A 23,745-nucleotide genomic window follows, 5' to 3' on the forward strand; every position below is an offset into this window, starting at 1 on the left:
GACCTATCATACAAAGCACAGACACATATCTAAAGTACACTAAAGATGGGTTGAGATTCCTACAGAACATAACTTTCGACCCAAGCAAACAATTACTAACAGGGCTAGATATTGAGAGTTTATATACTAGTCTCACATACACTGAAACTCTCAACATTATCAAGGACGTACTTTTTTTAAATTGACTTGGGAGTAGCAAACTCCTCACAGTATAGTCATTGAATGATGCAAATGGGCACGAACAGAATATTTCTTTAGATTTGAGGATACCTTGTACTTACAAAAACACTGGACCATCTACATACACCGCCTTGAAAAACTTAAGATCCTGTGCCCCCACAACCCATATATCACACACATAACACTTTGGAAGCGGTGTAAAGATTACATATTGTTTATATGGCAGGGTGATGAGAAAACAGCTAAGGACTTTTTGTTTTGGCTAAACAGACAGAAAGAATTCCTGAAATTCTCACACACACTATCAAAAACTTAACTGGTATTTCTGGATATGAACATTTTCACCGGAAAGGAATTTTAAAAACAACCACAAATTTTAAACAAACAGAAAAAAACTGTTACTCTCATTTGACAGTTTTCATCCAAGGCACCTCAGGGAAGATCTCCCCTTTGTTCAATTCTTGTGACTTACAAAAGGCAAGCAAAATGCCGGGTCTCAAAAAAAAACAAAAGCACAGACCTATCCTAAAAAAAAGTTGTTATATAATGCTGTGAAACAAGCCAGAAACAATCACAGGAAGGTATTACTTGAAATCTCACCAACAAAAGACAGAGATCGACCTATATGCATCACGACCTACAGCAGTGCATCAAATCAAGTGAGTAAAATGATCAACAAGCACTGGCACATACTTAACAGCGGGACCACAAACTTTGTTAAACCGATGTCCTTGAAAAGAGGAGCTGGAGCCTACAAGACATCATGCTGGTACACACCCAACCACACTTAAACAATGAAACGAGACCCAATCAAGGCTTTATCACTCCAATAAAAGGACATCACCCTTGTGGTAAATGTAGTATCTGCCAATTGAACAAGACAACCAGGATGATTACTTTCAATAACAACACAACATGGGAACTACGACATTTTACTAACCGCAACTCCCAATTAGTGATATACATGATCACGTGCCCTTGTTAATTTACATTACTTAGGGATGCCCACACGGATTGTGTAAACAAGAATCTGTGAACACTGCAGCAACCTTCAATGAGGTTGTGTAACCACAAAGATGTCAGCACACTACATTAAACATGAGCATACTGCTAGAGATTTCAAATGAGTAATCAATGAACAAGTGAGCCAAGAATCACAGCTTTTTGAGAAAGAGCAACAATGGGTTTTCAAGCTCAAGACACACATAGGAGGTCTTAACGAAAATATTTCCTGGGACCAATTCACATGATTTTCCATACCTTGTAATGTAGAGTTTTTGTGACCACTACCAGACATGGTATGTTGCATAAGAAACATCTAACACATTACGCCCTAAGTCCATACAAGGGTTTTTATTTTTTCTCCGGACAATATTGATTCCATACCTTTTTCCACACTATTTTCCATGTCTTTTTTTCCAATACCATGTGTTTGGACACTGTTATTTTTTGGCTACAATATTTTTCAAAAAATACTTTTCTTTTTTCCCCAATACATGTGACAGAATTTGCTCTATTTTTTAACCTGGTCATGTTGGTGTTTGTTTCATGTACCCCGGTTCCTCAAAGAGATCAAAGTGAACCAATATGGTTCCGAGGAACATATTCACTAGTTTTCCTCCCTTTCCCTTTAACTTTTTGCCATTTTACAATATTAACCAATCTTTTTTCAATGTATAGTTTAATTTCTTGCCATTTAACAGAAAATGCTCTTATATCCCCGAACGGCAAGATGCTGAATGAAAACTGCAGGGGGAACGCGCTCTAGGTAGTTGTTCCATTGAGAGCGGCCACTTTCTCCCGGTTAGCGTTCTAGACATCAGCCGACAAGAGGATGTCAATAGCTGATCGACTCAGAATAATTTATTCAGGGCCAGCACCGCCCGCCAGCATCCTTGGAGCCACAGGCAGGCGGGTTCCCTAGAGTGAAGAAGCAGCCTTGATGAAAAAAGTTAATAGGAGCTCGCTCCCCTAGGTCCATTTTTACAACTCACTCGCTTTAACTTTCATTTGATACGACGGGTCCCCTTCTGAAATAGAGTGGAACAACAGCCGTTCCTCTTCTCCGTTTGGACTCATGATGCCTAAATACAGCTTGCAATACATATGTAATTTTACCTATAACAAGCAGATATATATATGTTGATGTCCGTGAGAATTTATATTCGTCTCCTGGGCCTCACTGTTTTATGTTATCACTAGACGTGCTCACCTACCCTAGAGGATGATATATTACGAATGCCCACAATGGTGTAGAAAGTTTAAAATATAACATGCAAAATGATCACAGGGCCATATTTTAATAATCTTTTTCTCTACTTCTTCTATGTATCTTCGCAGTTTCCAATAAACAAACCTATTAGGTAAGGTATGTCTCTCTGTTATTTAACCAGCATGCTGTGAACTTTAAGATTAAAGGAGAGGTATCAGCGAGTAGACTTCCTTGGTCCTGAAGAAAAGCTTTGGTTAGGCTTGAAACTAGATGACCAGAGAAACCCAGGGACATTACCTCCTTATCAGTCTTCCTCGCCACAGTAATTCACGCACAAGCTTTAGGCTCCCACAGAAACTCAAAAGTAAAAGTTAGCTAATTAGCCTCTCTTCCCTCCAATATGGCCACCCGCTTTAACAACCAATAATATAAAAGGAGCGACCACCGACTGTTTTTGTTTTGTTTCTGCATGGCTCAGAGTACTTTGTGTTTGAGATTGGAAGTAAGTGGGTGCAGAGGTCCTGCTATTGCGGACTCAGGCTCCGAGGGGTCAGGGTACTACTGGGCATGCCGGTTTGATTTCTGTTGCGCTGGTTATAATATTTCTCCCCCCCATTTCTTGTGCTCCCTAATGTGTGTGTGGTTCTGCTTTAGCAGACTTGTGGGGTGCACGTTAGCATTTTTCAGCAAGGGCCAGCCTGGGTGAGGGGGTGCACCTGTTTATGGTCCTCTCATCCTGGTGGTCCTGTGGGAGCGGACTTATGGGAGGGTCGCACACAGTTTCAGGTGACTCACTGGTTGTTAGTGAGGAATGCTGTTGTCTAGTTGTATCAGCTCCACGCTCACCTTAGAATAGAGGAGGAACTACCAGTCAAGATTGCATATGCATTCGCCGGCGGCCAAAGGAGGTGGTTTTAATTATTGTTGGTGGCATGCACGCTTGACTTACATGACAGCGGTACCCGCGGTGTCTGTGGGACACTCTTCTGAGCAGTCAAGGCATTTTTTTACATCAGTAGTTTCCAAGTTGTTTTTTTATTTAAATATAATTTGGGTCAGTGTGCATTGCATTTCATGTTTGTACGATGGAATCGAGTGGTACAGCTACTGAGAAGACCCATCATGTGACGGAAGTGGGGCTTCTGATATCACCCATAGAGTTTCTCCCCCCTCCCCCTGATTTTAACCATACCTGTTAGAGGTGCAAAAAAATACAATTTTCCTACTAGCCATGTATTTTTAAGTCTCGCCTGAGCCAGCGCACGCTCTGTGTAGCGAGACATTTAGTGAGTAGGCTTTAAAAAGCTGAGTCACTGTAATGGGTTTGGATTAGGTGCAGGAAGAATTGGCGCTCTGGCGTGTACTTTCATAATTTAAAGAACACAGCTCGTAAAAACACGGTGCAGGCAGGTCAGGGGGAACAAACCCAGAGGAGAAAACAACCCCTGCCAATGCGTGGGTCAAGATCCACACAGCAAATAATGCTCAAAGTCCTGTGCACACGTATATAGTGTAATAAGGGTTAACTGTTAAACCAAACGTATTAACCACTGTTCATATTAGAAATGACGGAGGATCACAGACTTGTTACAGCCCAGATATAGAATGTTGCCGCAGTCGATCCGTGAAGTGATGAGAGCATGCACTACGGTTTGTGTAGATAAGGGTAGCATCCATAGAATTTTCTTAAGCCACTTTAATATGGTAAAGCATAGTGCTGTCAATTTGACGGATTGTTGATGCATGGACAGTGTGTCATCAACAATGACACCCAGATTGCACACATGGCTAGTTGGCTTAGGGAGGTTGCCCATCTCATCTAGCCAGTGAGACGGACACCATAGATCTTTCTGTTTACCTAGGATAAGAACCTCCGTTTTCTCACCATTTAACTTTAGGTGATTTTGGGTCATCCACATTGATATGTTCCTGAGGCCTTGTTTTAAACAGGAGGGTGCCAGTGGGTTGGAGCTAGAAAGGGAAAAAACTATCTGGGAATTGTCCGCGTATGTGAAAAGAGTAAGGCCAGACTGGTCCGCAATGTCGGCCAAAGGCCTGGCGTACAAGTTAAAAAGCAGTGGGCTTCAAATTGAGCCCTGAGGCACCCCATGAGGTGATGCGTAAATTTTAGAACAAGCTGTAGCCAAGAAGATTTGAAAAGTGCGCAAATCCAGAAAGGAGATTAGCCAGTCGTAGGCAGTGCCACCTATGCCAGAGGATTTCAAGGTATGGATAAGCTGTGTGTGAGAGATAGTGTTGAAAGCCACACTCAAGTCCAGCAGGATGAGTGCGACTGTCTGACCATCATCGAGAAGATGGCAAAGCCTCTCCGTGACACCTAAAATTGCTGTCTCCGTGGAGAAGCCAGAAAGGAAACCTGATTGGGAAGGGTGGAAGTGATTATTATTGTTGACAAACTGAGAAAGAAGAGAATGGATGTGCCTTTCAAGTATCTTGGAACAGGCTGGAAGAAGGGAAATTGGCCTGTAGTTAGCAAGCACTTCAGGGTCAGCCATAGGTTTTTTCAGAAGTGGGGTAACCATTGCATGTTTCCACTGAGCCGGTACAATGGATTCCCGTAAGGAAGCATTAATAGAGTTGAGAATCACCGACAGGTGGTGGGTGTCCAATTGTTTCATAGTGGCGATGATCAGTGGATCTTTAGGCAATCCAGATTTTATACTATTTAAAATAATTTTGATTTCTTCCATATTTAGGGGTGGCCAGGCATTTAAATGGGCTGTGGGGGCAGGGATTGTTATGGTGGACTCCAGGTCAGAGGCAGTGGGGATCGCTGTCAGGGGTGAAATCAAGGCCGACGTTCTGGAGTGAATCAGAGGCAGTCCTGGAGAAATCCTGTAGAATTCTGGTTCGCCATTTCCCCATGAATTTTTCAGATTTTATCCGTGAAAAATTAGGCAAGATTGTCACATTATAGCCTACTCAGTGGTGGAGGCTTAGCTACAGTTTTGGAGCCTGCCAGCTCCTTTACTACGCCAAAAAGAGTTATAGATCGATTGGCGGCTTCGGAGATTGCTTTAGAAATAAAGGCGACCTTCGCCAATTTACATGAGTTATGATACTTTTTTCCTAGCCTTAACAAATATCTTTCCGTTCTGGAGCAAAGTTTTTGCGCCATTTACGATCAAGGGCTTTACACTTTGATTTTTCTACTTTAAGCAGATCATTGTACCATGGGGCTGGAGGGCGGTGGTAATTACATTTACTTTGAGAGAGCGGGAGACAATGATTTATGGCGTTGAGAAGCCACTGCTCGGTTTTAGTGGCAAGATCATCAACTGGTAGATCCTCGGACAGGATATCAAATCATAGAGCGCTGTTAAGTTCAGCTAAATCGAGTTTTTTCCAATTCCTTTTCAGGGTAGACAGAGGAGAGAAGGAGGGAATGGCAAGGGCAGGTGAAGTGAGACTGAAATTACAAAGAAAATGATCTGACCAACAAATGGGGGTTGCACGATAACAAATAATATCAGCTCGACTGGAAAAGATTGGGTCCAGCAAATGGCCTGCTATATGAGTAGGGCCAGAGTTATGTAAACTGATATTGAGGGCGGCTAAGTCAGCAATGAAGTTGCTGCAAGTTGCATTAGAAGGGTCCTCTAGATGTAGATTAAGGTCACCAATAAGGGAGAAGTTCTTGGAGCCTAAGTAAAGGGGGGTAATATGGCTAGGAAAGGAGGTAGCCCAAGAAATCGGGTTACCGGGAGGGAGATAGACTAGAAGTCCAGAAAAGGTAAAATTAGGGTTTAGTGCTATTTTAAAAGATGCAGCTTGGCAGTTGGCAATATCCAAAGGTTTGAATCTGCATTGAAAATGATCCTTAAAGATAATAGCTATGCCTCCCCTCGATCTCTGTGGGTGATGGCATAGTTAGAAGGGAGAGCTGCCGCGATGTCAGGCCCAGCGCTCTCATGGAGCCAAGTCTCGGTAAGGAAAAATGACTCAGGCTGTTCATCATGAAGGAGGTTGAAAATATCTAGTTTATGTTTCGGGAGTAAACAACAGTTGAGACTAATAAACGAAAAGTTCTCAGTGTTGGAAACTATATGGGAGGCGTGTGTGTTATGACTGTCTGAATCAGGGAGGTGAGGCAGGAAGTTCCGAATAGCAAATTTGCAATTAGGGCACTTGAAATTACCTACGTGCTTGGCATAAAGTAAGGTGCATCCTCTTGAGGTAGGGGGACGAAGTTCGAGTAACTGCTCCGGTGATAGCATAACTTTATCTAGGGCCCGTTGGGCAGAGGCCATAGCTCCTGGTCCCGTTCGGGCGCAGACGGGCTTGCCTTTGTCGCGCCCACTGCGCGGGTTGCTAATCGTCCGCTTCAAGTAGAGGACGGGCTCTAGGTCACGTGACTGTCGGAGCTCCGCCTCTGCTCGAAGGCCAATAGAGCGAGTACTGTGGGGACTGCTTCCGCCCCAAACACCCTCCACAGCAATCAAGCCTGAAGCTTGCGGTGGACCGGGGTGAGTATTAAGTTTAAAATACAGCTGCCAAAGTGATCCGTGCAATCGGTTTTAACCCCTTCGATGCTTGTGACGGAACCATTCCGTCATGCCTCACGGTTGGGCTGTGCGGGTGACGGAATGGTTCCGTCACGACCACACCCGCAAATGGAATGTTCAGCACCGGGGGAGAATCGGCGCCGCTGGCAAGGTGTCAAAAACAAGGTATAGGTGCTATTTTAAAAATAGAAAGGTAAGACCGATTACAAGCGCGCTGTTCAGTTCGAGCGCACGAACCTTCATAATATCGACCTGTTTATATCGATTACCACTATATTGTTCAGGTAAGTTATTCTACTAATTATATTATTGTCCTTTGTATCACCCCTTTCTCTTAAATTAAGGTAGGTTTTATAACAATCTTTCATCTTATTTATTATATTTTCAATATTGCGCCTTTAGCCTTATTTTTGGTAGGTAACCTATTCTATATTTTTAAGATATATCCGTATAAGAATATATGCCCTCTACTTTACATTATAGGAAATTTATTATATATTTTACTTCACAATTTGTTAAATACCTTTACTTTCCTATTTCTGTATAAATATTTATTGGCCCAGTTTTACTACCGTACTACATATTTACTTACATTTAGCTGACCCTCTCATGCAATGGAAATGGTTGATATAGTATGAGCAATATTACTGCATATTTAGTATTTAGTTATGAGATATAAGTCGGAAATACCCCGTTGACTTCCAGAGTGCAACGTCCGTTATGGGCAGGGTGAGTAAGCAGCAAGTAGCATGTGGACATTGGTGCGGGGGCTTCCTTGCTGGCCCTCTCCCTCACAACCATTAGAATCAGCCACTTCCTCTACAGGTTGCCTTATAGATTTTCTAAAGGCCTCTAGAAGATTAATATGGCTTGCGTTTTGAATAACTTCTCGTCTGTCTGAGTTTCCTAAAATTTTAAGACAGGTTGGCATGGTTAATTTTTTATCCTCATCCCTTGAAAATGTCCTACGTGATTTTTCCCAATAATAGCAGGAATGTAGTCTCAGCTGTACAAAATTAGTTTTTTCAAGAACAAATCGCAAAAGATGCAATTTTCAGTTGTTTAAAAAAAAAACATATTTCAAGATACTGGCACTCAAAGCTGCAATGCCCCATCCTCAGGAAACCTTCGAGAAGAGGGAGTATGGTTAAGTTTAAAATACACAAGCTCCCGCCAAATCACACTTGAAAGTCTTGGAAAAACAGGCTGCTTTAAGTCCACTCTGCGCACTTCTAGGCTGCAAACAAAGCACACTGTCACTCGCATGAAGAGGGTAGGGCTGACACTTCAAAAACTCAGGCAACAAACCATCAACAGTGATAAACATAGCTCAAAACCGATGGGAGGAAAGAAGTATTTAATCCACGGGAAGGCAAGAACAGAGAGCTTTAGGCTGCATGACGAGTGTTGTGGATTGCCTTGTATTGTATATTTTATTGTAGCATTTACATACTTCCTCATTTCATGCTTATTTCCTTGAGCTATGTATGCTACGAAAGGCTCTCCTGTCAATAAAGCATACACCGCTCTTCTGTGCCCCAAGAATATAACAAGATATGCATGCTTTCGGCTAAAAACAAAGTGAAACACCAATATGAGAAGCCTGCTGGACAAAGCAACAGTGTATTAACGCCCATGGCATTTAATGAAGATGTGCTGGCTAGGTTTACATACAATGAATGGACTCTGCTCACTTCCCCACCGAGGAGGGAGCTGTCAGATCACCTAACAACCACATATTTATCAACTACATTTGACGGAAAAACACCACATTAAAGACACTAAAAACCATATTTATCATTATTTCACACAACGCAATGCAGCAAGACACCTTGCTGTGCTGCATGAAAGGGAGAGGGCAGGAATGCGCCATATTAATCAAGAAATGGCACATTCCTGCTCTTTGCCTGCGCTCGCGACCTTTGACCCTGCACGCAGGCAGGTCGCTCCCCACGCCACCACACAGCCGCCTCGTGTCCTGCTTCCAGCCGTCTCCCGATCCTTTCCTGCCGCTGCGTCCCTGCGGCCCGCCCCCCCTGCTCCCCATTGGCCACCCCGACCCCGCCTCCCAGCTGCTCCTCCCTCCCTATCCCCCTCTTAAGGGGGCCGTGCAGTGGCGTAGGAGGGACCTTTGACCCTGGTCGCAGGCAGGTCGCTCCCCACGCCACCGCCCAGCCACCAGCTGCCTCACGTCCTGCTTCCTGCTGCCGCCTGGTTCCCGTCGTCTCCCGATCCTTTCCCGCCGCTGCGTCCCTGTGGCCCCGCCTCCCTGCTCCCCATTGGCCATCCTGCTCCCTCATCCCAGCTGCCCCTCCCTCCCTATCCCCCTCTTATGGCGACCGCAATGGGCGCGCCGCTGGCGTGCCAAAGGCAAGCCCATCTGCGCCCGTCTGCGCCCAGCGCCAGAAACCCTGGACCCCGTGAACGCCACAACACCAGACTCCGCACCGACCCCAGCACCCTTTACGCACTCAACGCCGGCCGTAACCACACCTGCTTCCTAGCCCTCCCGAAACGGACCTTTCTCCTGCCACACCTGCAGCTTCACTTGCGACAGAACCAGAAACCTCTAAGGAATGAACCCAACCACCTCCGCTGCATACTCCTCAGCACCCGCTCCGCACGCAAACACGCCGTCGAGCTCTGGGATCTGCTCGAAACCTCCGCCCCAGACGTGGCCTTCCTGACCGAGACCTGGTGGAACGACTACTCGGTGCCCGACATTGCCATAGCCATCCCGGATGGCTACAAGATCACCAGCAGGGATCGCGCCAACGGAATCCGAGGAGGAATATCCATCGTCCACAAAGCCACCCTCAAGGTCGCCACCCACGCAGACGACACCCTCAATACCGCCGAATACCTGCACTTCCGGATCCACACCGACCCCAACACCACCCTCAGAGGAACACTCATCTACAGACCACCCGAACGCCGAGCTCAATTCAGCGACTCCATCGTCGACCTCGCCAGCACCCACGCACTCGCCTCCATGGACGACATCATCATCGGGGACCTGAATTTCCACCTAGAGAACAACAACGCCAACTCCGCCACCCTGATCGACAACCTCGCCAACTGCTGCCTCAGACAACTCGTCACCGTACCCACCCACGCCGCTGGCCACACGCTGGACCCAATCTTCTCCACAGGCACCCACGTCACCTTCGACCACACCACCGAACTCCACTGGACCAACCACCACTGCATCCATTTCACCTTCAACAAACCAATCATGCACCACCGCACCAAACAGCTGCCCCGCCGCTGCCGGAGCAAAGTCACTGAAGACTAGCTGATCCCCACACTAGCCCAAAACCCGCCCACCGACCCCACCAACCCAGACACCACAGCCAGCAACCTCAGACAGTGGATCGACGACAGCGCCAACACCCTCACCCCACTCAAGAAATCCTCCAACAACCAAACCAGCAAGAGAGCCACCTGATTCACCGACGAGCTGCAGACCTCCAAACGCGCCTGCCGGAAACTGGAGAAGATATGGCTCCACGAACGCACTTCGGACAACCACGCAGCCCACAAGGACGCCACCCTCTGACATCACTACCTCATCAGATTTGCCAAAAGATCCTCCTTTAAAGACCGCCTGGATAACAACGACACAACAGCAAAGAGCTCCTTAGCATGGTAAAGGAACTCTCCAACCCCAACGACATACTGCCCTCACAAGAATTGTGAAACTCACTAGCCATCTTCTTCCACCGCAAGATCGCCGACATCCATGACAGCTTCAACACCATGACCGCAATGACCATGCAAGACCCCACCTCCCCGGTGAACACCACCAGCGCCAACCGCCTGACCACCTGGTCCAACGTCAACGACGACGAGACACGCAAGGTCATGAACTCCATCCACTCAGGATCTCGGTCAGACCCATGCCCACACCACATATTCAACAAAGCAGACGCTGAAAAAAGCTGAAAACACGCCGAAATCAACGCCCTCCTCAAGAAACCCAAGGCGGACCCCAAGGACCTCAAGAACCTTTTGGCCCATCTCCCTGCTGCCGTTCCCGGATAAGGTCATCGAGAAAATCGTCAACATGCAACTGGCCCGCCACCTGGAAGACAACAACATCTTGGAGCCATCCTAGTCTGGGTTCAGACGAAACCACAGCACCGAGACAGCCCTCATCGCCGCCACAGACGACATTAGGCGCCAACTAGACAACGACGAAACATCAGCCCTCATCCTCCTGGACCTGTCAGCCACCTTCAACACGGTCTGTCATCGCACTCTGAAGACACGCCTCCTAGAAGCCGGAATCCAAGAGAAGGCCCTTGACTGGACCACGTCCTTCCTCTCCGGCAGAACCCAGAGCGTCCGCCTCCCGCCCTTCCGATCAGAGTCAACCGACATCATCTGCGGCATCCCCCAGGGCTCATCCCTCAGCCGTTCAACGTCTACATGGCACCCCTCGCACAAGTGGCCCGCCAACACAACCTCAACATCCTCTCCTATGCCGACGACACCCAGCTCATCCTCTCCCTCACCAAGGACCCGCACAACGCCAAAACCCAACCTCCACGCGAGGGAAGGAAGGCCGCCGCCGACTGGATGGGGAACAGCAGTCTGAAGCTGAACTCGGACAAGACTGAGGTACTCATCCTGGGACCCACCCCCTCAGCCTGGGACAACTCCTGGTGGCCGACCACACTGGGAACAGCACCGTCACCCACCGACCATGCACTCAACCTAGGATTCTTCCTCGACTCCTCCCTCTCCATGTCTAAATAGGTCAACGCCGTCTCCTCCTCCTGCTACAACTCCCTCCGCATGCTTCGCAGGATCTACACGTGGATCCGGACCAAAACAAGAAGAACAGTGACACAGGCCCTCGTCAGCAGCAGACTGTACTACGGCAACGCACTCTACGCAGGAATCCCAGCCAAACACCTACGACGACTACAACGCATCCAAAACGCCTCCACCCGACTGATCGTCAACGTCCCCCGCCGCAGCCACATCACCCCCCACCTGAGAGACCTACACTGGCTCCTCGTTGACAAGAGGATCACCTTCAAGCTGCTCACCCACGCACACAAAGCACTCCACAACGCCGGACCAGCCTACCTGAACAGCAGACTCAGCTTCTACACCCCGACCCGCCAGCCTCGCCCACGCCACTGTCCCCCGCATCCAACGAACAACCTCCGGCAGCAGATCCTTCTCCTACCTCGCCGCCAAGACCTGGAACACCCTCCCTACCCACCTACGGCAGACCCAAGACCTACTCGCCTTCAGAAGACTCCTCAAGACCTGGCTCTTCGAGCAGTAGCGGCACCTCCTCCCTTCAGCGCCTTGAGACCCTCACAGGTAAGTAGCGCGCTTTACAAGTACTCTGATTGATTGACTGATTGAGTGATGCACACACCTCTGCCTAGCGCCAACACAGGCACCTTTGAACCATGGTGAAAGAGAGCCTGCGTTGCAGACAGGATTGTTTTCGTGCAGGAAGGGAAACCTTCCTGCACAAAAATTGTTCTTCGAGCCTTTTTGCTTTTTCTATGCTTGCAGAAAGCATACATACAAAGAAAAACAAGCATTGGCATAGCCAATAGGTCTCGCCTTTGGGACCTTCTAAATGTTTAGCCATTCAACAGTTGCTGTTGTTGCAACAAGGATATTTTGCTGCATAACTAAATACTTATAAGGTCCCAAAAGGGAGACCTATTGGCAATGCCAAAGCTTGTTTATTCTTTTTTGCCAACCCTCGGTCTGCAACACCTTTACTTTCTCATCTGGATAGGTCCTAATACTATCAGTGCTCCCACATACTCGTTGGTCGCAGAACACCCCATTCACAGCGGAATGGGGAGAGCCAATGATGAAGCATGCCACCAAGGGGAAACTCTGGTGGGTGAGGGTTAACCTCTTTGCTGCTGATGACGAGCTGAGCTCATCATGTAACGCGGCTTTTTCAAATTTGCCGCACACAGCGGGAAAAGCCGACGCAGCGATGCGGTTAAAGAAATGCATTTTCTTCTCAACAAATATCTGGAGGGTAAGAAGAAAGAACATCATTCACTTTTGACAGTCACTTAATTTGGTTTCAAGTGCATACATATATACAGACCCACAAAATCACTGTACCAACACTTCAAAACACATACAGTTACACATATACATTAAAACATGCAATCAGTCTTGCCCCAAAGGCACAGTTGCACCATAGCTTCCACACACCTGTACATCATTACACACGCACCTTCTTAGACACACAGAGCCAGAGCTCTCAATTTTGATAAATCAAAAGAGTGATAACGGAGTATCATATTTTAATACCATGGGAATTGACGTGACACAAACTTTAATTACAACACAAGTGCAACCCGCGATTGGATCAAAAATCAACACAATATATAAAGTGAAATAAATAATGGCTAAACGTCACTGAAATAGGTGCATGCCTACTGTAGTAGTGGCGCTCGGGAGCAGAGAGGAGTCTAAAACGGTTCCTCCTCTTGATTGGAAGGATCTAGAACTTCGTCAGGAGCATCGACTACTCCCAGAGCCTCCTCGGCACACCGCAGAGCTTTGTTTATTAGAGCTTCATAATTGTATATGCAATTCATGTAAATACAGTGTACTACAGCATTCCTGGTATGGGTTTGCACAGCTTAGATCTGCGGTACACCTGTTGTGAGAGTTAAAGAAACGGGCGCAGCAGTTGCCATTTCCGTGCATGTGTTCTGTGATGGTAAAACCATGTTCAAAACATATATATCAAAATACTTATCTTTGTCAATGTTATTTTTAAATGATTGCTGCAAGACGCAAATGTCTGCTTTGACGATCTGATTAGCTTTAGATGGGAGGTATTCACTATCCAAACACTACTACGCCACGTTGCCTCTACGACTGTACTACTTCCCCCCTCACCTTTCGAATACAGGAACTTACAGACCCATCTCATCACAGCCACATGGTGAGCGCCAAAGCATCGTGGATGCTTTTTCTGAATACACCAATCACCCGAACTCGAAAATCCCAGCCAATCAGCGCACCAATCACGGAGGTTCAGGGCGATCAGCCAATCCCACAAATTTATGAAGCAAAATCACCAATCACTTTCTAAGTAGCTGCGCTTCTCACATTTTTAAAGAGCACTTTATATTCAACCCAGCATACCACAAAATTGTTTTGGGATACGACATTATCGTGCGAGAAGTAGTAAATCATGCATTTTCAAGAGCTACTGCAGCAAACTGCGAATACCAATGAATCATTCCTACTTAGCAACTGCTACAAATTTGCGAGTGAACTGATCTATAATATATATAAAGCAAGTATATTTTCACCAAACATACTATATTCAGTTGTCATTCTGAAACAAATTAACAGATATGTCTGAGATATTATTTGACAAAGGTGATTCTCCATACAACAGATCCGTAATAAGAAGTGCACAGTTCAACATGGCCGCCATATGGTAACGTTCTTGAAAATAGTTGGGCAACACATTCATACTTTTAACTGCATAGATTTCGTTGAATTTAACGGCCATTTTGAAATTTGACGCCTCTCACAGCAGCCCACGTAGGACTCTTAGTCAAGAGGACTTGTTCAATGTGTTGGACTAGTCTCGTAGAATTGTGAAGCAACTTTGTGAAACTTGTTAGCCAATATTAATAACTTATTGCACGAACGTTTAAAAAAAATCATAGGCTTATTATCGGTCATTTTTTATTTCCTATTGCTTGCTTAATTATGGAAGTTGGTTCTTCATTAGTAACTTGTGTTATTTCTGGGAAGAATCTTGAACAAATACACATGTATGTACCATCAGCATTGTAAAGGAAGGAAACCGCCCTAGTCAAAGATGGAAGTGTCGTTATTGTCACCCCATCGACCAGTGCATACTCAAACGGACGGACCTCTTGACCTCTGCACGTCTCTATTGTAATTTGCATGTTTCGGCTAAAGTCGCGAGCGATACTAAATGTGGTTGCCTTTCGTTTTGCATAGACAAGATTGCGAGTCACGTGGGGAGATCCGCCAATGTGTTCTTATGTTTATGTCTGAGAGACCGGAAGCATAAAAGACGTTCACAAATGTTACTCGAAAGAATCAGACTAAGGCCGTTCTGTGCCTCGTTTCCTTGTGAGTATATACGGTTTCAGGAGAAGAGCTCCTGTACGTTAGGCGATGCGACTACTAGGCACGAGCATAGGGCTGCTACTGTCACTGTTGACAACGACGATGCTGTTGCTTGGAGATTTAACACATATCTTCTAAGTACCAGCAAAAGGTTGGCCGCTCGGCATCATAATCATCTTCCTCCTATAAGTGGCAACCATGACCTGGGGGCCTGGAGAATTTTATGCACAGACACTGGACTTGCAGTCAGTCACCACCATCTACCCATTGCCAGCCAAAGCACTGGATCTGGGAGGCTGAACAACACTCTCTCTCGGCTCACAATAAATGGACGAACACCCAGGCATGCCTGTCTCACGGTGGGGCACCAGTTCATCCGTTATTTCAGAGCTGTAACTGTTAACGCACATGATCCTGCTTTAACTTATAGCCACATGCAATATTTGTCAAGAACGGGCTCCAAAGGAACTTGCAGCATGTCAAAGACAGAAGGAACATGTTGGAACTGTCAAAATCATGTGCAGTTGATCGTTTATTTCTGTCCCACTTGCAGTGCCATTCAGCCTCCAGACGAATCCAAGGATTACTTTCAGATAATGAACAGGTGAGACCATTGATGTGTCCAGTAGGTATACCAAATTGTTATCATTTTATTTCCGCATTGTAGTTTTCTTGGTCTGATATTAATAATGATATTAACTATTCAAAATATTGGAATAGGTTGTATATGCTGCCTGGTGGAATAGGCAGCTGACAGCATACTCATTTTTATTTTTTTTTAAACCGTTTTTATATAGCGCGGTCTTTACCTGAAGGTGTCAGAGCGCTTCACAATAGGAACAGTAATGATACATGTGGAGAAAATTACAAGTGAGCATGTTACAAAAGCAAACGATACGTTACATGAGGCAATAGTGACAATTGTGCATGTATAAAGAGCAAACAAAATACAAGAGGTAGCAAGCGGTACGTTACAAGAGGAAAAAGTGACATGTGTGTGTTGAGTCCTAGCTCTAAGTGCGCAGCGCAAGCAGCAGGGGCGCGCAATCAAGGACTCAGGACACGCTGTTGCTCTCCGCGTGGTCCGGACTAATTCCGTGGCCACGCCTTTCTTTATTTAAAGCCTGCGCGGCCGTGACGTATCACGGTCGCGCTAACGCACTGCTGCGTACGTGACAACTCTCCCGCACGCATGCGGCTTCTAGAACATTACATTCCTTTCAACCTTTATTAAGTTCGAAATTCAAAAAGAAGCAAGGCGAAACCCAAAATAAAGTCTTAGCAGGTCGATCAGTTATAACGGACATCATGTGTATTAGAACAAAGTCAAAGTGGCCGGCAGGCCTGTTACCAGTTCACGTCGCAGGTACCACCGTCTCAGCTCACAGCAAAGTCCGCCAGTTGTGAGGAGGGTGCGGGGTTTCTTCTCAGTCCATAGCCCGCTGCCTCTCCTCTGAACAGGACCCTCCGTGGTGCACTCTGTCGGACCGGGGCAGGCGACAACCCCCCACTGGGGGTTCGAGGGCTCTCGGTATCAGCTATCCCCGAGCTCGGAGGGCTTGCCTCTGCTCTCTCTCCCGAGCCTCTTGGCACCGTCGATGGTGCCGGGGTATCAGATGTTGTGGGGCTCGGCCCGGCTGGGTCTTGATCTTGGCTGGGGCGGTCTCCCGCCGGGGCAACTGCTCGTTTGAAGAACGATACGTTCCGGGTGACACTCTCGCCTTCCCTCTGGGCGGTCACCATAGTGCCAGACCGACGTGTGACAGTCCATGGATGGGGCTCAAAGGGGAGTGGGAACTTACTTCCAGGGAAGCGGTCTCGTACATAGACCCAGTCTCGCTCTTCGATTGGTGAGTTCTTGCTCCTGCGCCTGAAACTGGCGTATTCGTTTGAGCGCCTTCGATTGTCTTGGGCCAGCCGTGGGTTGGCTTTCCTGGGGGTCCAGGTGCGGTGGTGAGGAATGGTGTCTCGAACGATCCGGCCCATGGTGGATGGCCCCGGGGCCGCCGTTGTGGTGCGATGGGGCGTCGGCCTGTATTCTCACAGGAATGTGTACAGGGCCCTCTCGACTGGTGTCTCCTCTGCCTGAGCGATTCGTATAACTTTATTAAAGGTCTTCATGAATCGCTCTACTTCCCCGTTGGCTTGGGGCCATCTGGGGGTGACTTTCCTGTGGTGAATCCCCCACTCCTGGAGGTAGTCCGCAAACTCCTGGCTTTGAAACGGGGGCCCGTTGTCTGTCTTTATTTGCTCAAAAATGCCGTGGGTGGCGATTATTTTTTCTAGTTTGGTGATTATCTCCTTGGCGGTTAGCGACGATATGATTTCGACTTCAGGGTATTCCCTTGCTGTTTGCTGCTGCTTCCTCGCTGGGCTCGCTGTGGTTTGGAAGCTCTCTTTGCCTCACCAGGATACAAGAAACTGCTCGCGGTACCCGCTGCGCGGGTCCCGCTTCGCCCGAGGCTATCTTCTAGCTGTGCCCTGTGACCCTGTGTGCCGGGATCTGCAGGGCTGCGAGCGTGTTGTGGGCGCAGGACTACAAGTCCCAGGAGCGCCCACAACTCCCAATCATTACCAGCTGGGACGCTCTCCCTGCAGGCTCCTCCTCTTCCACCTCAGAGAGTACATTAACAACTGAGAAGTCCCGCTGCGCGGGAGAAGCCCGGGACAAGGGCGGGACCGTCTGTGGCCGTCCGGGGCCGAAGGAGGCCGGGCTGGGCCACCCCATTGACGAGTAGGACCTAAGACTTATTTCTTGTTATATCTGGGACCTTACTGACTCACTTACTTTTGCGCTCAACTGTGTTTAAATATTTGTTTATAGCATTTAATAATGTCTCACACGTTAAACACCTCTACTTTACCACCCTCCCACCCAGAGGGTGGCTCGACCATTTTAGGTCCCCTAGATAAATTCTTTTTCAATCGTACTAACCAAGACATTGATAAAGAGATCTCACTGGCAGAAAAACGAGCGGAACGTAGGCTGTCTATTGAGCTTCTTAAAAGTTCAACGGACAAACGTTTGCCGCAAGCCTATCCGGCATTAGTTACTCCTCTGTCTTCTATAACCTTGCCTGGGGTGATTGAAACACTCAATGTCTCTCCTCTAACCTTGGAGATTGAGGGTGGTTCACCACAAGCATCGGACATTGTTACTTTGTCCACATCTCCACCTATAAACCCCATTGTTTGCCCACTTACAGTTACAACTGCAGATAAAACTAGTATGTCTAACCCGAAACCATGCTTAAAAAGAAAAAGGAGCACCGCCCGAGGAAATGTCATTCCTCTAAACCTCCCAATAAGGTTAGAATAGTGGCAAAAATTCATTACCTGCCCAAATAGTACGTAGTGAAAGTGGGGATCTATTAAATGAGGGGGATAATGTAGTCTTAGAGAGCTGTAATCTTTCATCTAGTGACTCTCAGGGGAAGGGGTTGGCTGTGAATGTTCCTCTGATAGATTCATTGCTACCCGAGTTGGAAAAACTGTTAAGGTCGCTTTTGACACCCATAGAGGTCAAAGTTAATAAGCTAATTGATCGGTTAGATCATTTTGAGCAGGCTACCTTAGATAATTTTTTCCATACCAAGTCACTAATCAAATTGCAGCCCAAGCTAACTGAGTCTAGTAGGGACCAGGAAACCTCGGAAAAGTCCCAAAATCTGCCTGTTGCAGCATTACATTCCCCTGCAGGCTGCACTACAAGCGGGTCCCAGGTAAAGGGACCAAGTCAACCGCTTATTCCATCAGTACAGGCCTGCCCGAGCACCAGTGCAGGGGAAAAAGTATCTAAGGTTTCCGACCCTACGTCAAAGGGCAAGAATAAAAAATGTCCCCAAAATAGTAACACTGTGGCAAACAACCACCACCCAACGCCAATTATTTCCAATCCCCCCTTAAACACTGGAGTGGAGGGTTCTAACGGCCACAGGTTACCCAATGTTGTACCCACAAACTCACAACAAAAATCGAATATCCCCAAACCCGGTCCCAGTGCCCCAGTTAATAGACAACCACCCACCCACTCGGAGAAACCACCACAAAAGATTCCTCCTGTGAATCTTACCCCGGACTCCCACCCTTTCGTCGCTGTTCTTACTAATGTTCCACCACTCTTAGTCGGACAAAGAGAAACCTTCCAGATGCTCAAAAACAAAGTAATGCACTGGTTAAAGGAAAATAGACCATTACCAGGGGGAATGGATGGGTTGATAATAGGGGTAAGGAGGATTGACTGGATTGGTTACACTCATAAAAACCTGGGGGGAGACTGCATTATCATCAACTTTCAAGACCCCAGGGTGGCAGGCTGGATAACAAGACAGGGTTGGGGTACAAGTAGTGGGGGAATTGGTATTGTGGATCTTACTTTTTTCTACCCAAGGCAAATATGTGACACAATAGGAGGTCCCATGAACTTAAACAGTTTCAATAATACCCCGTTGGTAAGGGTTGCTCCTCCATCCTCCACCCTACAGTATTGGCAAACCCAATACAATGGCTTAAATTATATTAACTTGGAAGGTATTCAATGTTTGAACTGGGGATATTGACCAAAGTCTGACTATTGTACAAGGAGAGGCCTTTCATATCAGAAGCCACGGTTTAACTCTCTAACCCCTGCATTGACTACTGATGCTGTGTTGAGGGAAACTAAAGATGATGAAAATGCTGCATCTGAGGGGGAAACTGTCGGGGAGTTAATGCAAAACATGGGTGGTGATGTGCTATTGGAACAAAATACTGTAGGCATTGACCAAAATTTGGGAGAACAGGTTGGAAGTCAATTGAACCCCCCTGGATTGCTCATTGTAAACACAATATGTAGTGACAGACCTGCTCTAGGAAGTTTTGTATCTTGGAATGTTGCAGGGTTGGGGAGCAAGCTGACGTTACAATCATGGATTGACTTCATCAATGGGTTCGAACTGTGTTTTTTACAAGAGACATGGGCCTGCGATCCCATTTTTCTCCCAGGTTAACTACATTTTTCGATTCCGGCAAGTAGAGGTGCTAGGGGTAGACCCAAGGGAGGCCTCACTGTTTGGATTAGGCAGAGCCTTGAAATTACTGTGAAAATGTGGGACTTGGGTTGTAGAGACATTCAAATGCTGAGAATTTCTTCAGTAAAATGTGGTGTGATAGATTTATACAATGTCTATGCCAGAGGCTCCAATATTGGGAGTTCCTCCACTCTAGAGGCTTTATCTAATTTTCTGCAATCAAAGTCCCTTGGGTTTAGAATAGTAATAGCTGGGGATCTAAATAGGACCTTTGAACCTCTAGACAGTACTGAAAACCCATTAGGGCTGGAAGAGGACCATCTATGGGGTGTTCCTTATCTGAATCTGGCCCCTGTTAAACGTTGGACGAAGGATATTCTTCTTTTAAATGCTATGTGTTTAGAACATGGGATGAGAGCCCTTAGTGGCAGAACAAAGGGTGATAAGGAAGGTGTGTGTACCTATGATAATGGCCATAATAGAAGTAGGATAGACTACGTTATTTGTAGTCTTAATCTATGGCAGGGGGTTTGTGACATGGAAGTCAAGGGCAGGATAGAAAGTGATCACAACCCCCTTTGCGTGACCCACACCTGGTGGAAGCACACACAGTCAAATTTACATGTAAGTGATGGGTTGCTCCCAGACATGGCAAATAATATGCGTAGATTAAAATGGCCTTCTGTGGTGGCGAATGTAGCATCCATGGATTTTATTGGGTCTGAAGTGGATAAAGCAATTGTTTGCATGGAATTAGCTAGCCCCACACGCCCAGGTTCAGGGGCAATTACCGAAATACACAATAACCTTTTCTCCCTCTTAAAACCCCATTTTATGAGAGCATGAAAGGGAAACCGTATAATATCCACCAAACCAGCTGGGTGGTTTAACCAACAGTGCAGGGTAGCCAGATTAACATTGGGTAACGCTATTAGAAGCAGGGATAGGGCAGCAATTATAGCAGCTAGAAAGCAATACAATACTAGTATCTCCTTGGCCAAAAAGGCATGGGATGAGAAGTATTGGGAGGAATTAAAGGAGGCCTCCGGAGCAAAGGATTCCAGGCTCTTTTGGAAGATGGTGAAGTGGGGCAGAGGTGGTACCCCAAAAAAAACGGACAACAACGTCGCAGAATCCGCCTGTGTGAACTACTTTAGGCCCCAATATGCTGAGACAAAAGATTGGGTTGGTGGTGATGCAATTTCAGTTGTATTTCCCAAGGATAATTTGTTTACTGCCAAGGAAGTCGAACTTGTAATCAGTTCCGTACAAGGGGGCAGGGCCCCCGGATTAGATGGGATACCTTCGGATCTCTTCAAGAATGATAAAACTAGGTGGGTCCGGTATGTGTTTTTATTAGGGAATGCAATCGCTAAAGGTGCGCTAGTCCCAGAACAGTGGAAAGGAGCTATTATTATACCTGTACATAAAAAAGGAGATCGATCCCTCCCAGCCAATTATAGGCCCATAAGTTTGATTGCCACTATCCAAAAAGTAATTGGAAAGATGGTGGTAAACAAGCTTATTGATTGGGTGGATGAAAATGATTCCCTTTCCCCCTTTCAGGCAGGTTTCCGGAGGGCCACTAGTACCATAGACCAGGTGTTCCGCTTTACCATGCTGCGGTGGGGGACGGTACTTCTTGGCGGGGGCAGCCTGTATGTCGCTTTTGTCGACCTGCGGGCTGCCTTCGACCTAGTCCCAAGGGGCAAGCTCTGGGCAGTTTTAAGCAAGATAGGCATCCCAGCGGAATTGCTTACTTTAATTATGAGGTTACACGAAAGCAATTTTGCCAAAGTACAGTGGGGAACAAATGGTCAATCCTCCGTCGACTTTCCGGTGGAGCGAGGGGTTCGCCAAGGTTGTGCAATGGCACCCTTGCTCTTTACATTATATATTAATGGGATAGTTGATAGGATGCTAGACGCCAGTGTGGATGCACCTTCGTTAGCGGGCATCAGGGTTCCCATCCTGATGTTCGCTGACGACACGTTAATAATGTCCAAGACCCCTGCAGGGCTACAGCGAGCTCTGAACATTTTTGATGACTTTTGCCAGGAACATGGCCTGGAAGTAAACATAGGCAAGACTAAGTTGATGGCCTTCTCCCGAGGATGTAAACCTCGCCCTAGGATACACATGAATAATATTGGGCTGGAGGTGGTAAGGGAGTTCACTTACCTGGGGGTACAAATTGCAAATAATTATGGCTGGTCAAACCACATAGAAAAGGCGGTTTTGAAACACCAGCAAATATCGGGGGCCTTGCGTGTGGAGCACAAAAGATCTAAAACAAAACCCATAAAACCTGTCCTCGCTGTATATGATGCTAAGGCAATAGGCTCGGCCCTATATGGGGCGGAACTGTGGGGTTTTGATAAATTCACTTCCCTACAGATAGCAGAGAATAGGTTCCTTAGGGGGATTACGGGACTGCCCCAGAGTACCCCATTAATCCCTCTTAGTCTTGACTTGGGGAGAAGATTGGTTAGTGACCGAGCCAGATTGCGTCCCATTCTATACTGGAGAAGACTCTGGTCCACCCCTGAAATTAGGCATTACGCGGAAGGTTTCCTGGCAATAATTAAAATTGATACCTTCCATAAAATATCTTGGTTGAAAAACCTAAGGGTAATGCTAGGTGAACTTGGTCTTTCCAATCTCTGGCACAATCCAGGGGGGGGTATTCCCAAGTAAAGATACACTTAAAATGTTGTACTGGGAGTGGATAGACGGCAAGCTTTGGAGGGGGGGTAAATCGGACTCAATGGGTGGTCGTTTTTTGGAAAGTAAAATGTGTCCTGTAATAGAACAATATTGGGACAGTATAACTGTACCTATGGACAGGAAGTTATTCTTTCAATTAAGATCTGGTTCCCTCCCGTTGAGATATCTAACAGGCAGATGGAAGGGTTCGAATTCTATGTGCTATCCAGCGTGCGGCGCTATCAGCGAAAGCGTAGGACACTTCCTATTTGCTTGTAATGCCTATGCCTCCCCAAGAAGGGTATGATTGACCCCTGTCTGCAAGAATCTTGGGACATCTAGTGCAGTTGAGGCTCAGAGAATCATTTGTACTACTTCTGAGGAGCCTATTGTCATGGGAACAGCTAAGTATTTGGGCTGGGCTTGGTCCATTAGGCGGAGAGCTCTCTCTCTTAATGCTCCTTGATCAATGTTTTTTAGCCTGTATGTATTTTTCCTTTTATAACGATTAAGCTGCGCAACTGTTTTAATATGCACTGGAAGTAATGTTTTTATTAAGTGTTATGTTTTTATATGCATGTTGTGCTTTTATGAGTATATAACTCAAATAAAGCTTTTTCTACTTCGTATCTCGTTAGGTCGTCAATGACGACGAGCATGTGGCGGCCGTCTGGAAGGTGGCCAAAATCCACGCTCACTCGCTCCCAGGGTTTTGTTGGTTCGTCCTCCGTGATGATCGGTGTCGGGGTATCCAATGGGCCTGCTGCCTGGCACCAGTGGCATGCTTTCACCCACTGCTCGACCTTCTCGTCCATTCCAGGGAACCAGACATTTGCTCGGAGCCTGCTCTTCGTTTTTACGATCCCTTGGTGGCCGTGGTGGGCTAGCTCCACGGCCTGTTGCGATAGACTTGCCGGCATGACAATCCTGGGACCACGAAGGAGACATCCCTGGGTGTCTACTGATAGTTCGTCTTTCACTCTTTGCT

General features: G+C 46.8%; 2 protein-coding genes across 10 annotated transcripts in view; one reads left to right on the top strand and one right to left on the bottom strand.

Annotated features, from left to right (window-relative positions):
• CHEK2 (checkpoint kinase 2) overlaps positions 1-13,960 on the bottom strand; it is a 322,684-nt gene extending 308,724 nt beyond the window's left edge. For 7 of the 9 annotated variants that reach the window (XM_086943155.1, XM_086943159.1, XM_086943156.1 and 4 more), the window contains exon 1: positions 13,825-13,950. The gene's annotated coding sequence lies outside the window, so the exon portion shown is untranslated. Of the gene's footprint in view, positions 1-13,824 lie in introns of all 9 variants that reach the window. The other 2 variants (XM_086943157.1, XM_086943158.1) reach the window with 2 other exon arrangements.
• Positions 13,961-14,833: 873 nt separating this feature from the next.
• The window catches only part of HSCB (HscB mitochondrial iron-sulfur cluster cochaperone), a 142,145-nt gene continuing 133,233 nt past the window's right edge, over positions 14,834-23,745 (top strand). The window contains exon 1 of the mRNA XM_086943161.1: positions 14,834-15,646. Coding sequence (XP_086799287.1) covers positions 14,997-15,646 — 650 coding nt within the window. The 5' untranslated portion in view covers positions 14,834-14,996. The remainder of the gene's footprint in view (positions 15,647-23,745) is intronic.

Source organism: Lissotriton vulgaris, chromosome 11 (assembly GCF_964263255.1).
Source record: "Lissotriton vulgaris chromosome 11, aLisVul1.2, whole genome shotgun sequence".
NCBI classification, from domain to species: domain Eukaryota; kingdom Metazoa; phylum Chordata; class Amphibia; order Caudata; family Salamandridae; genus Lissotriton; species Lissotriton vulgaris.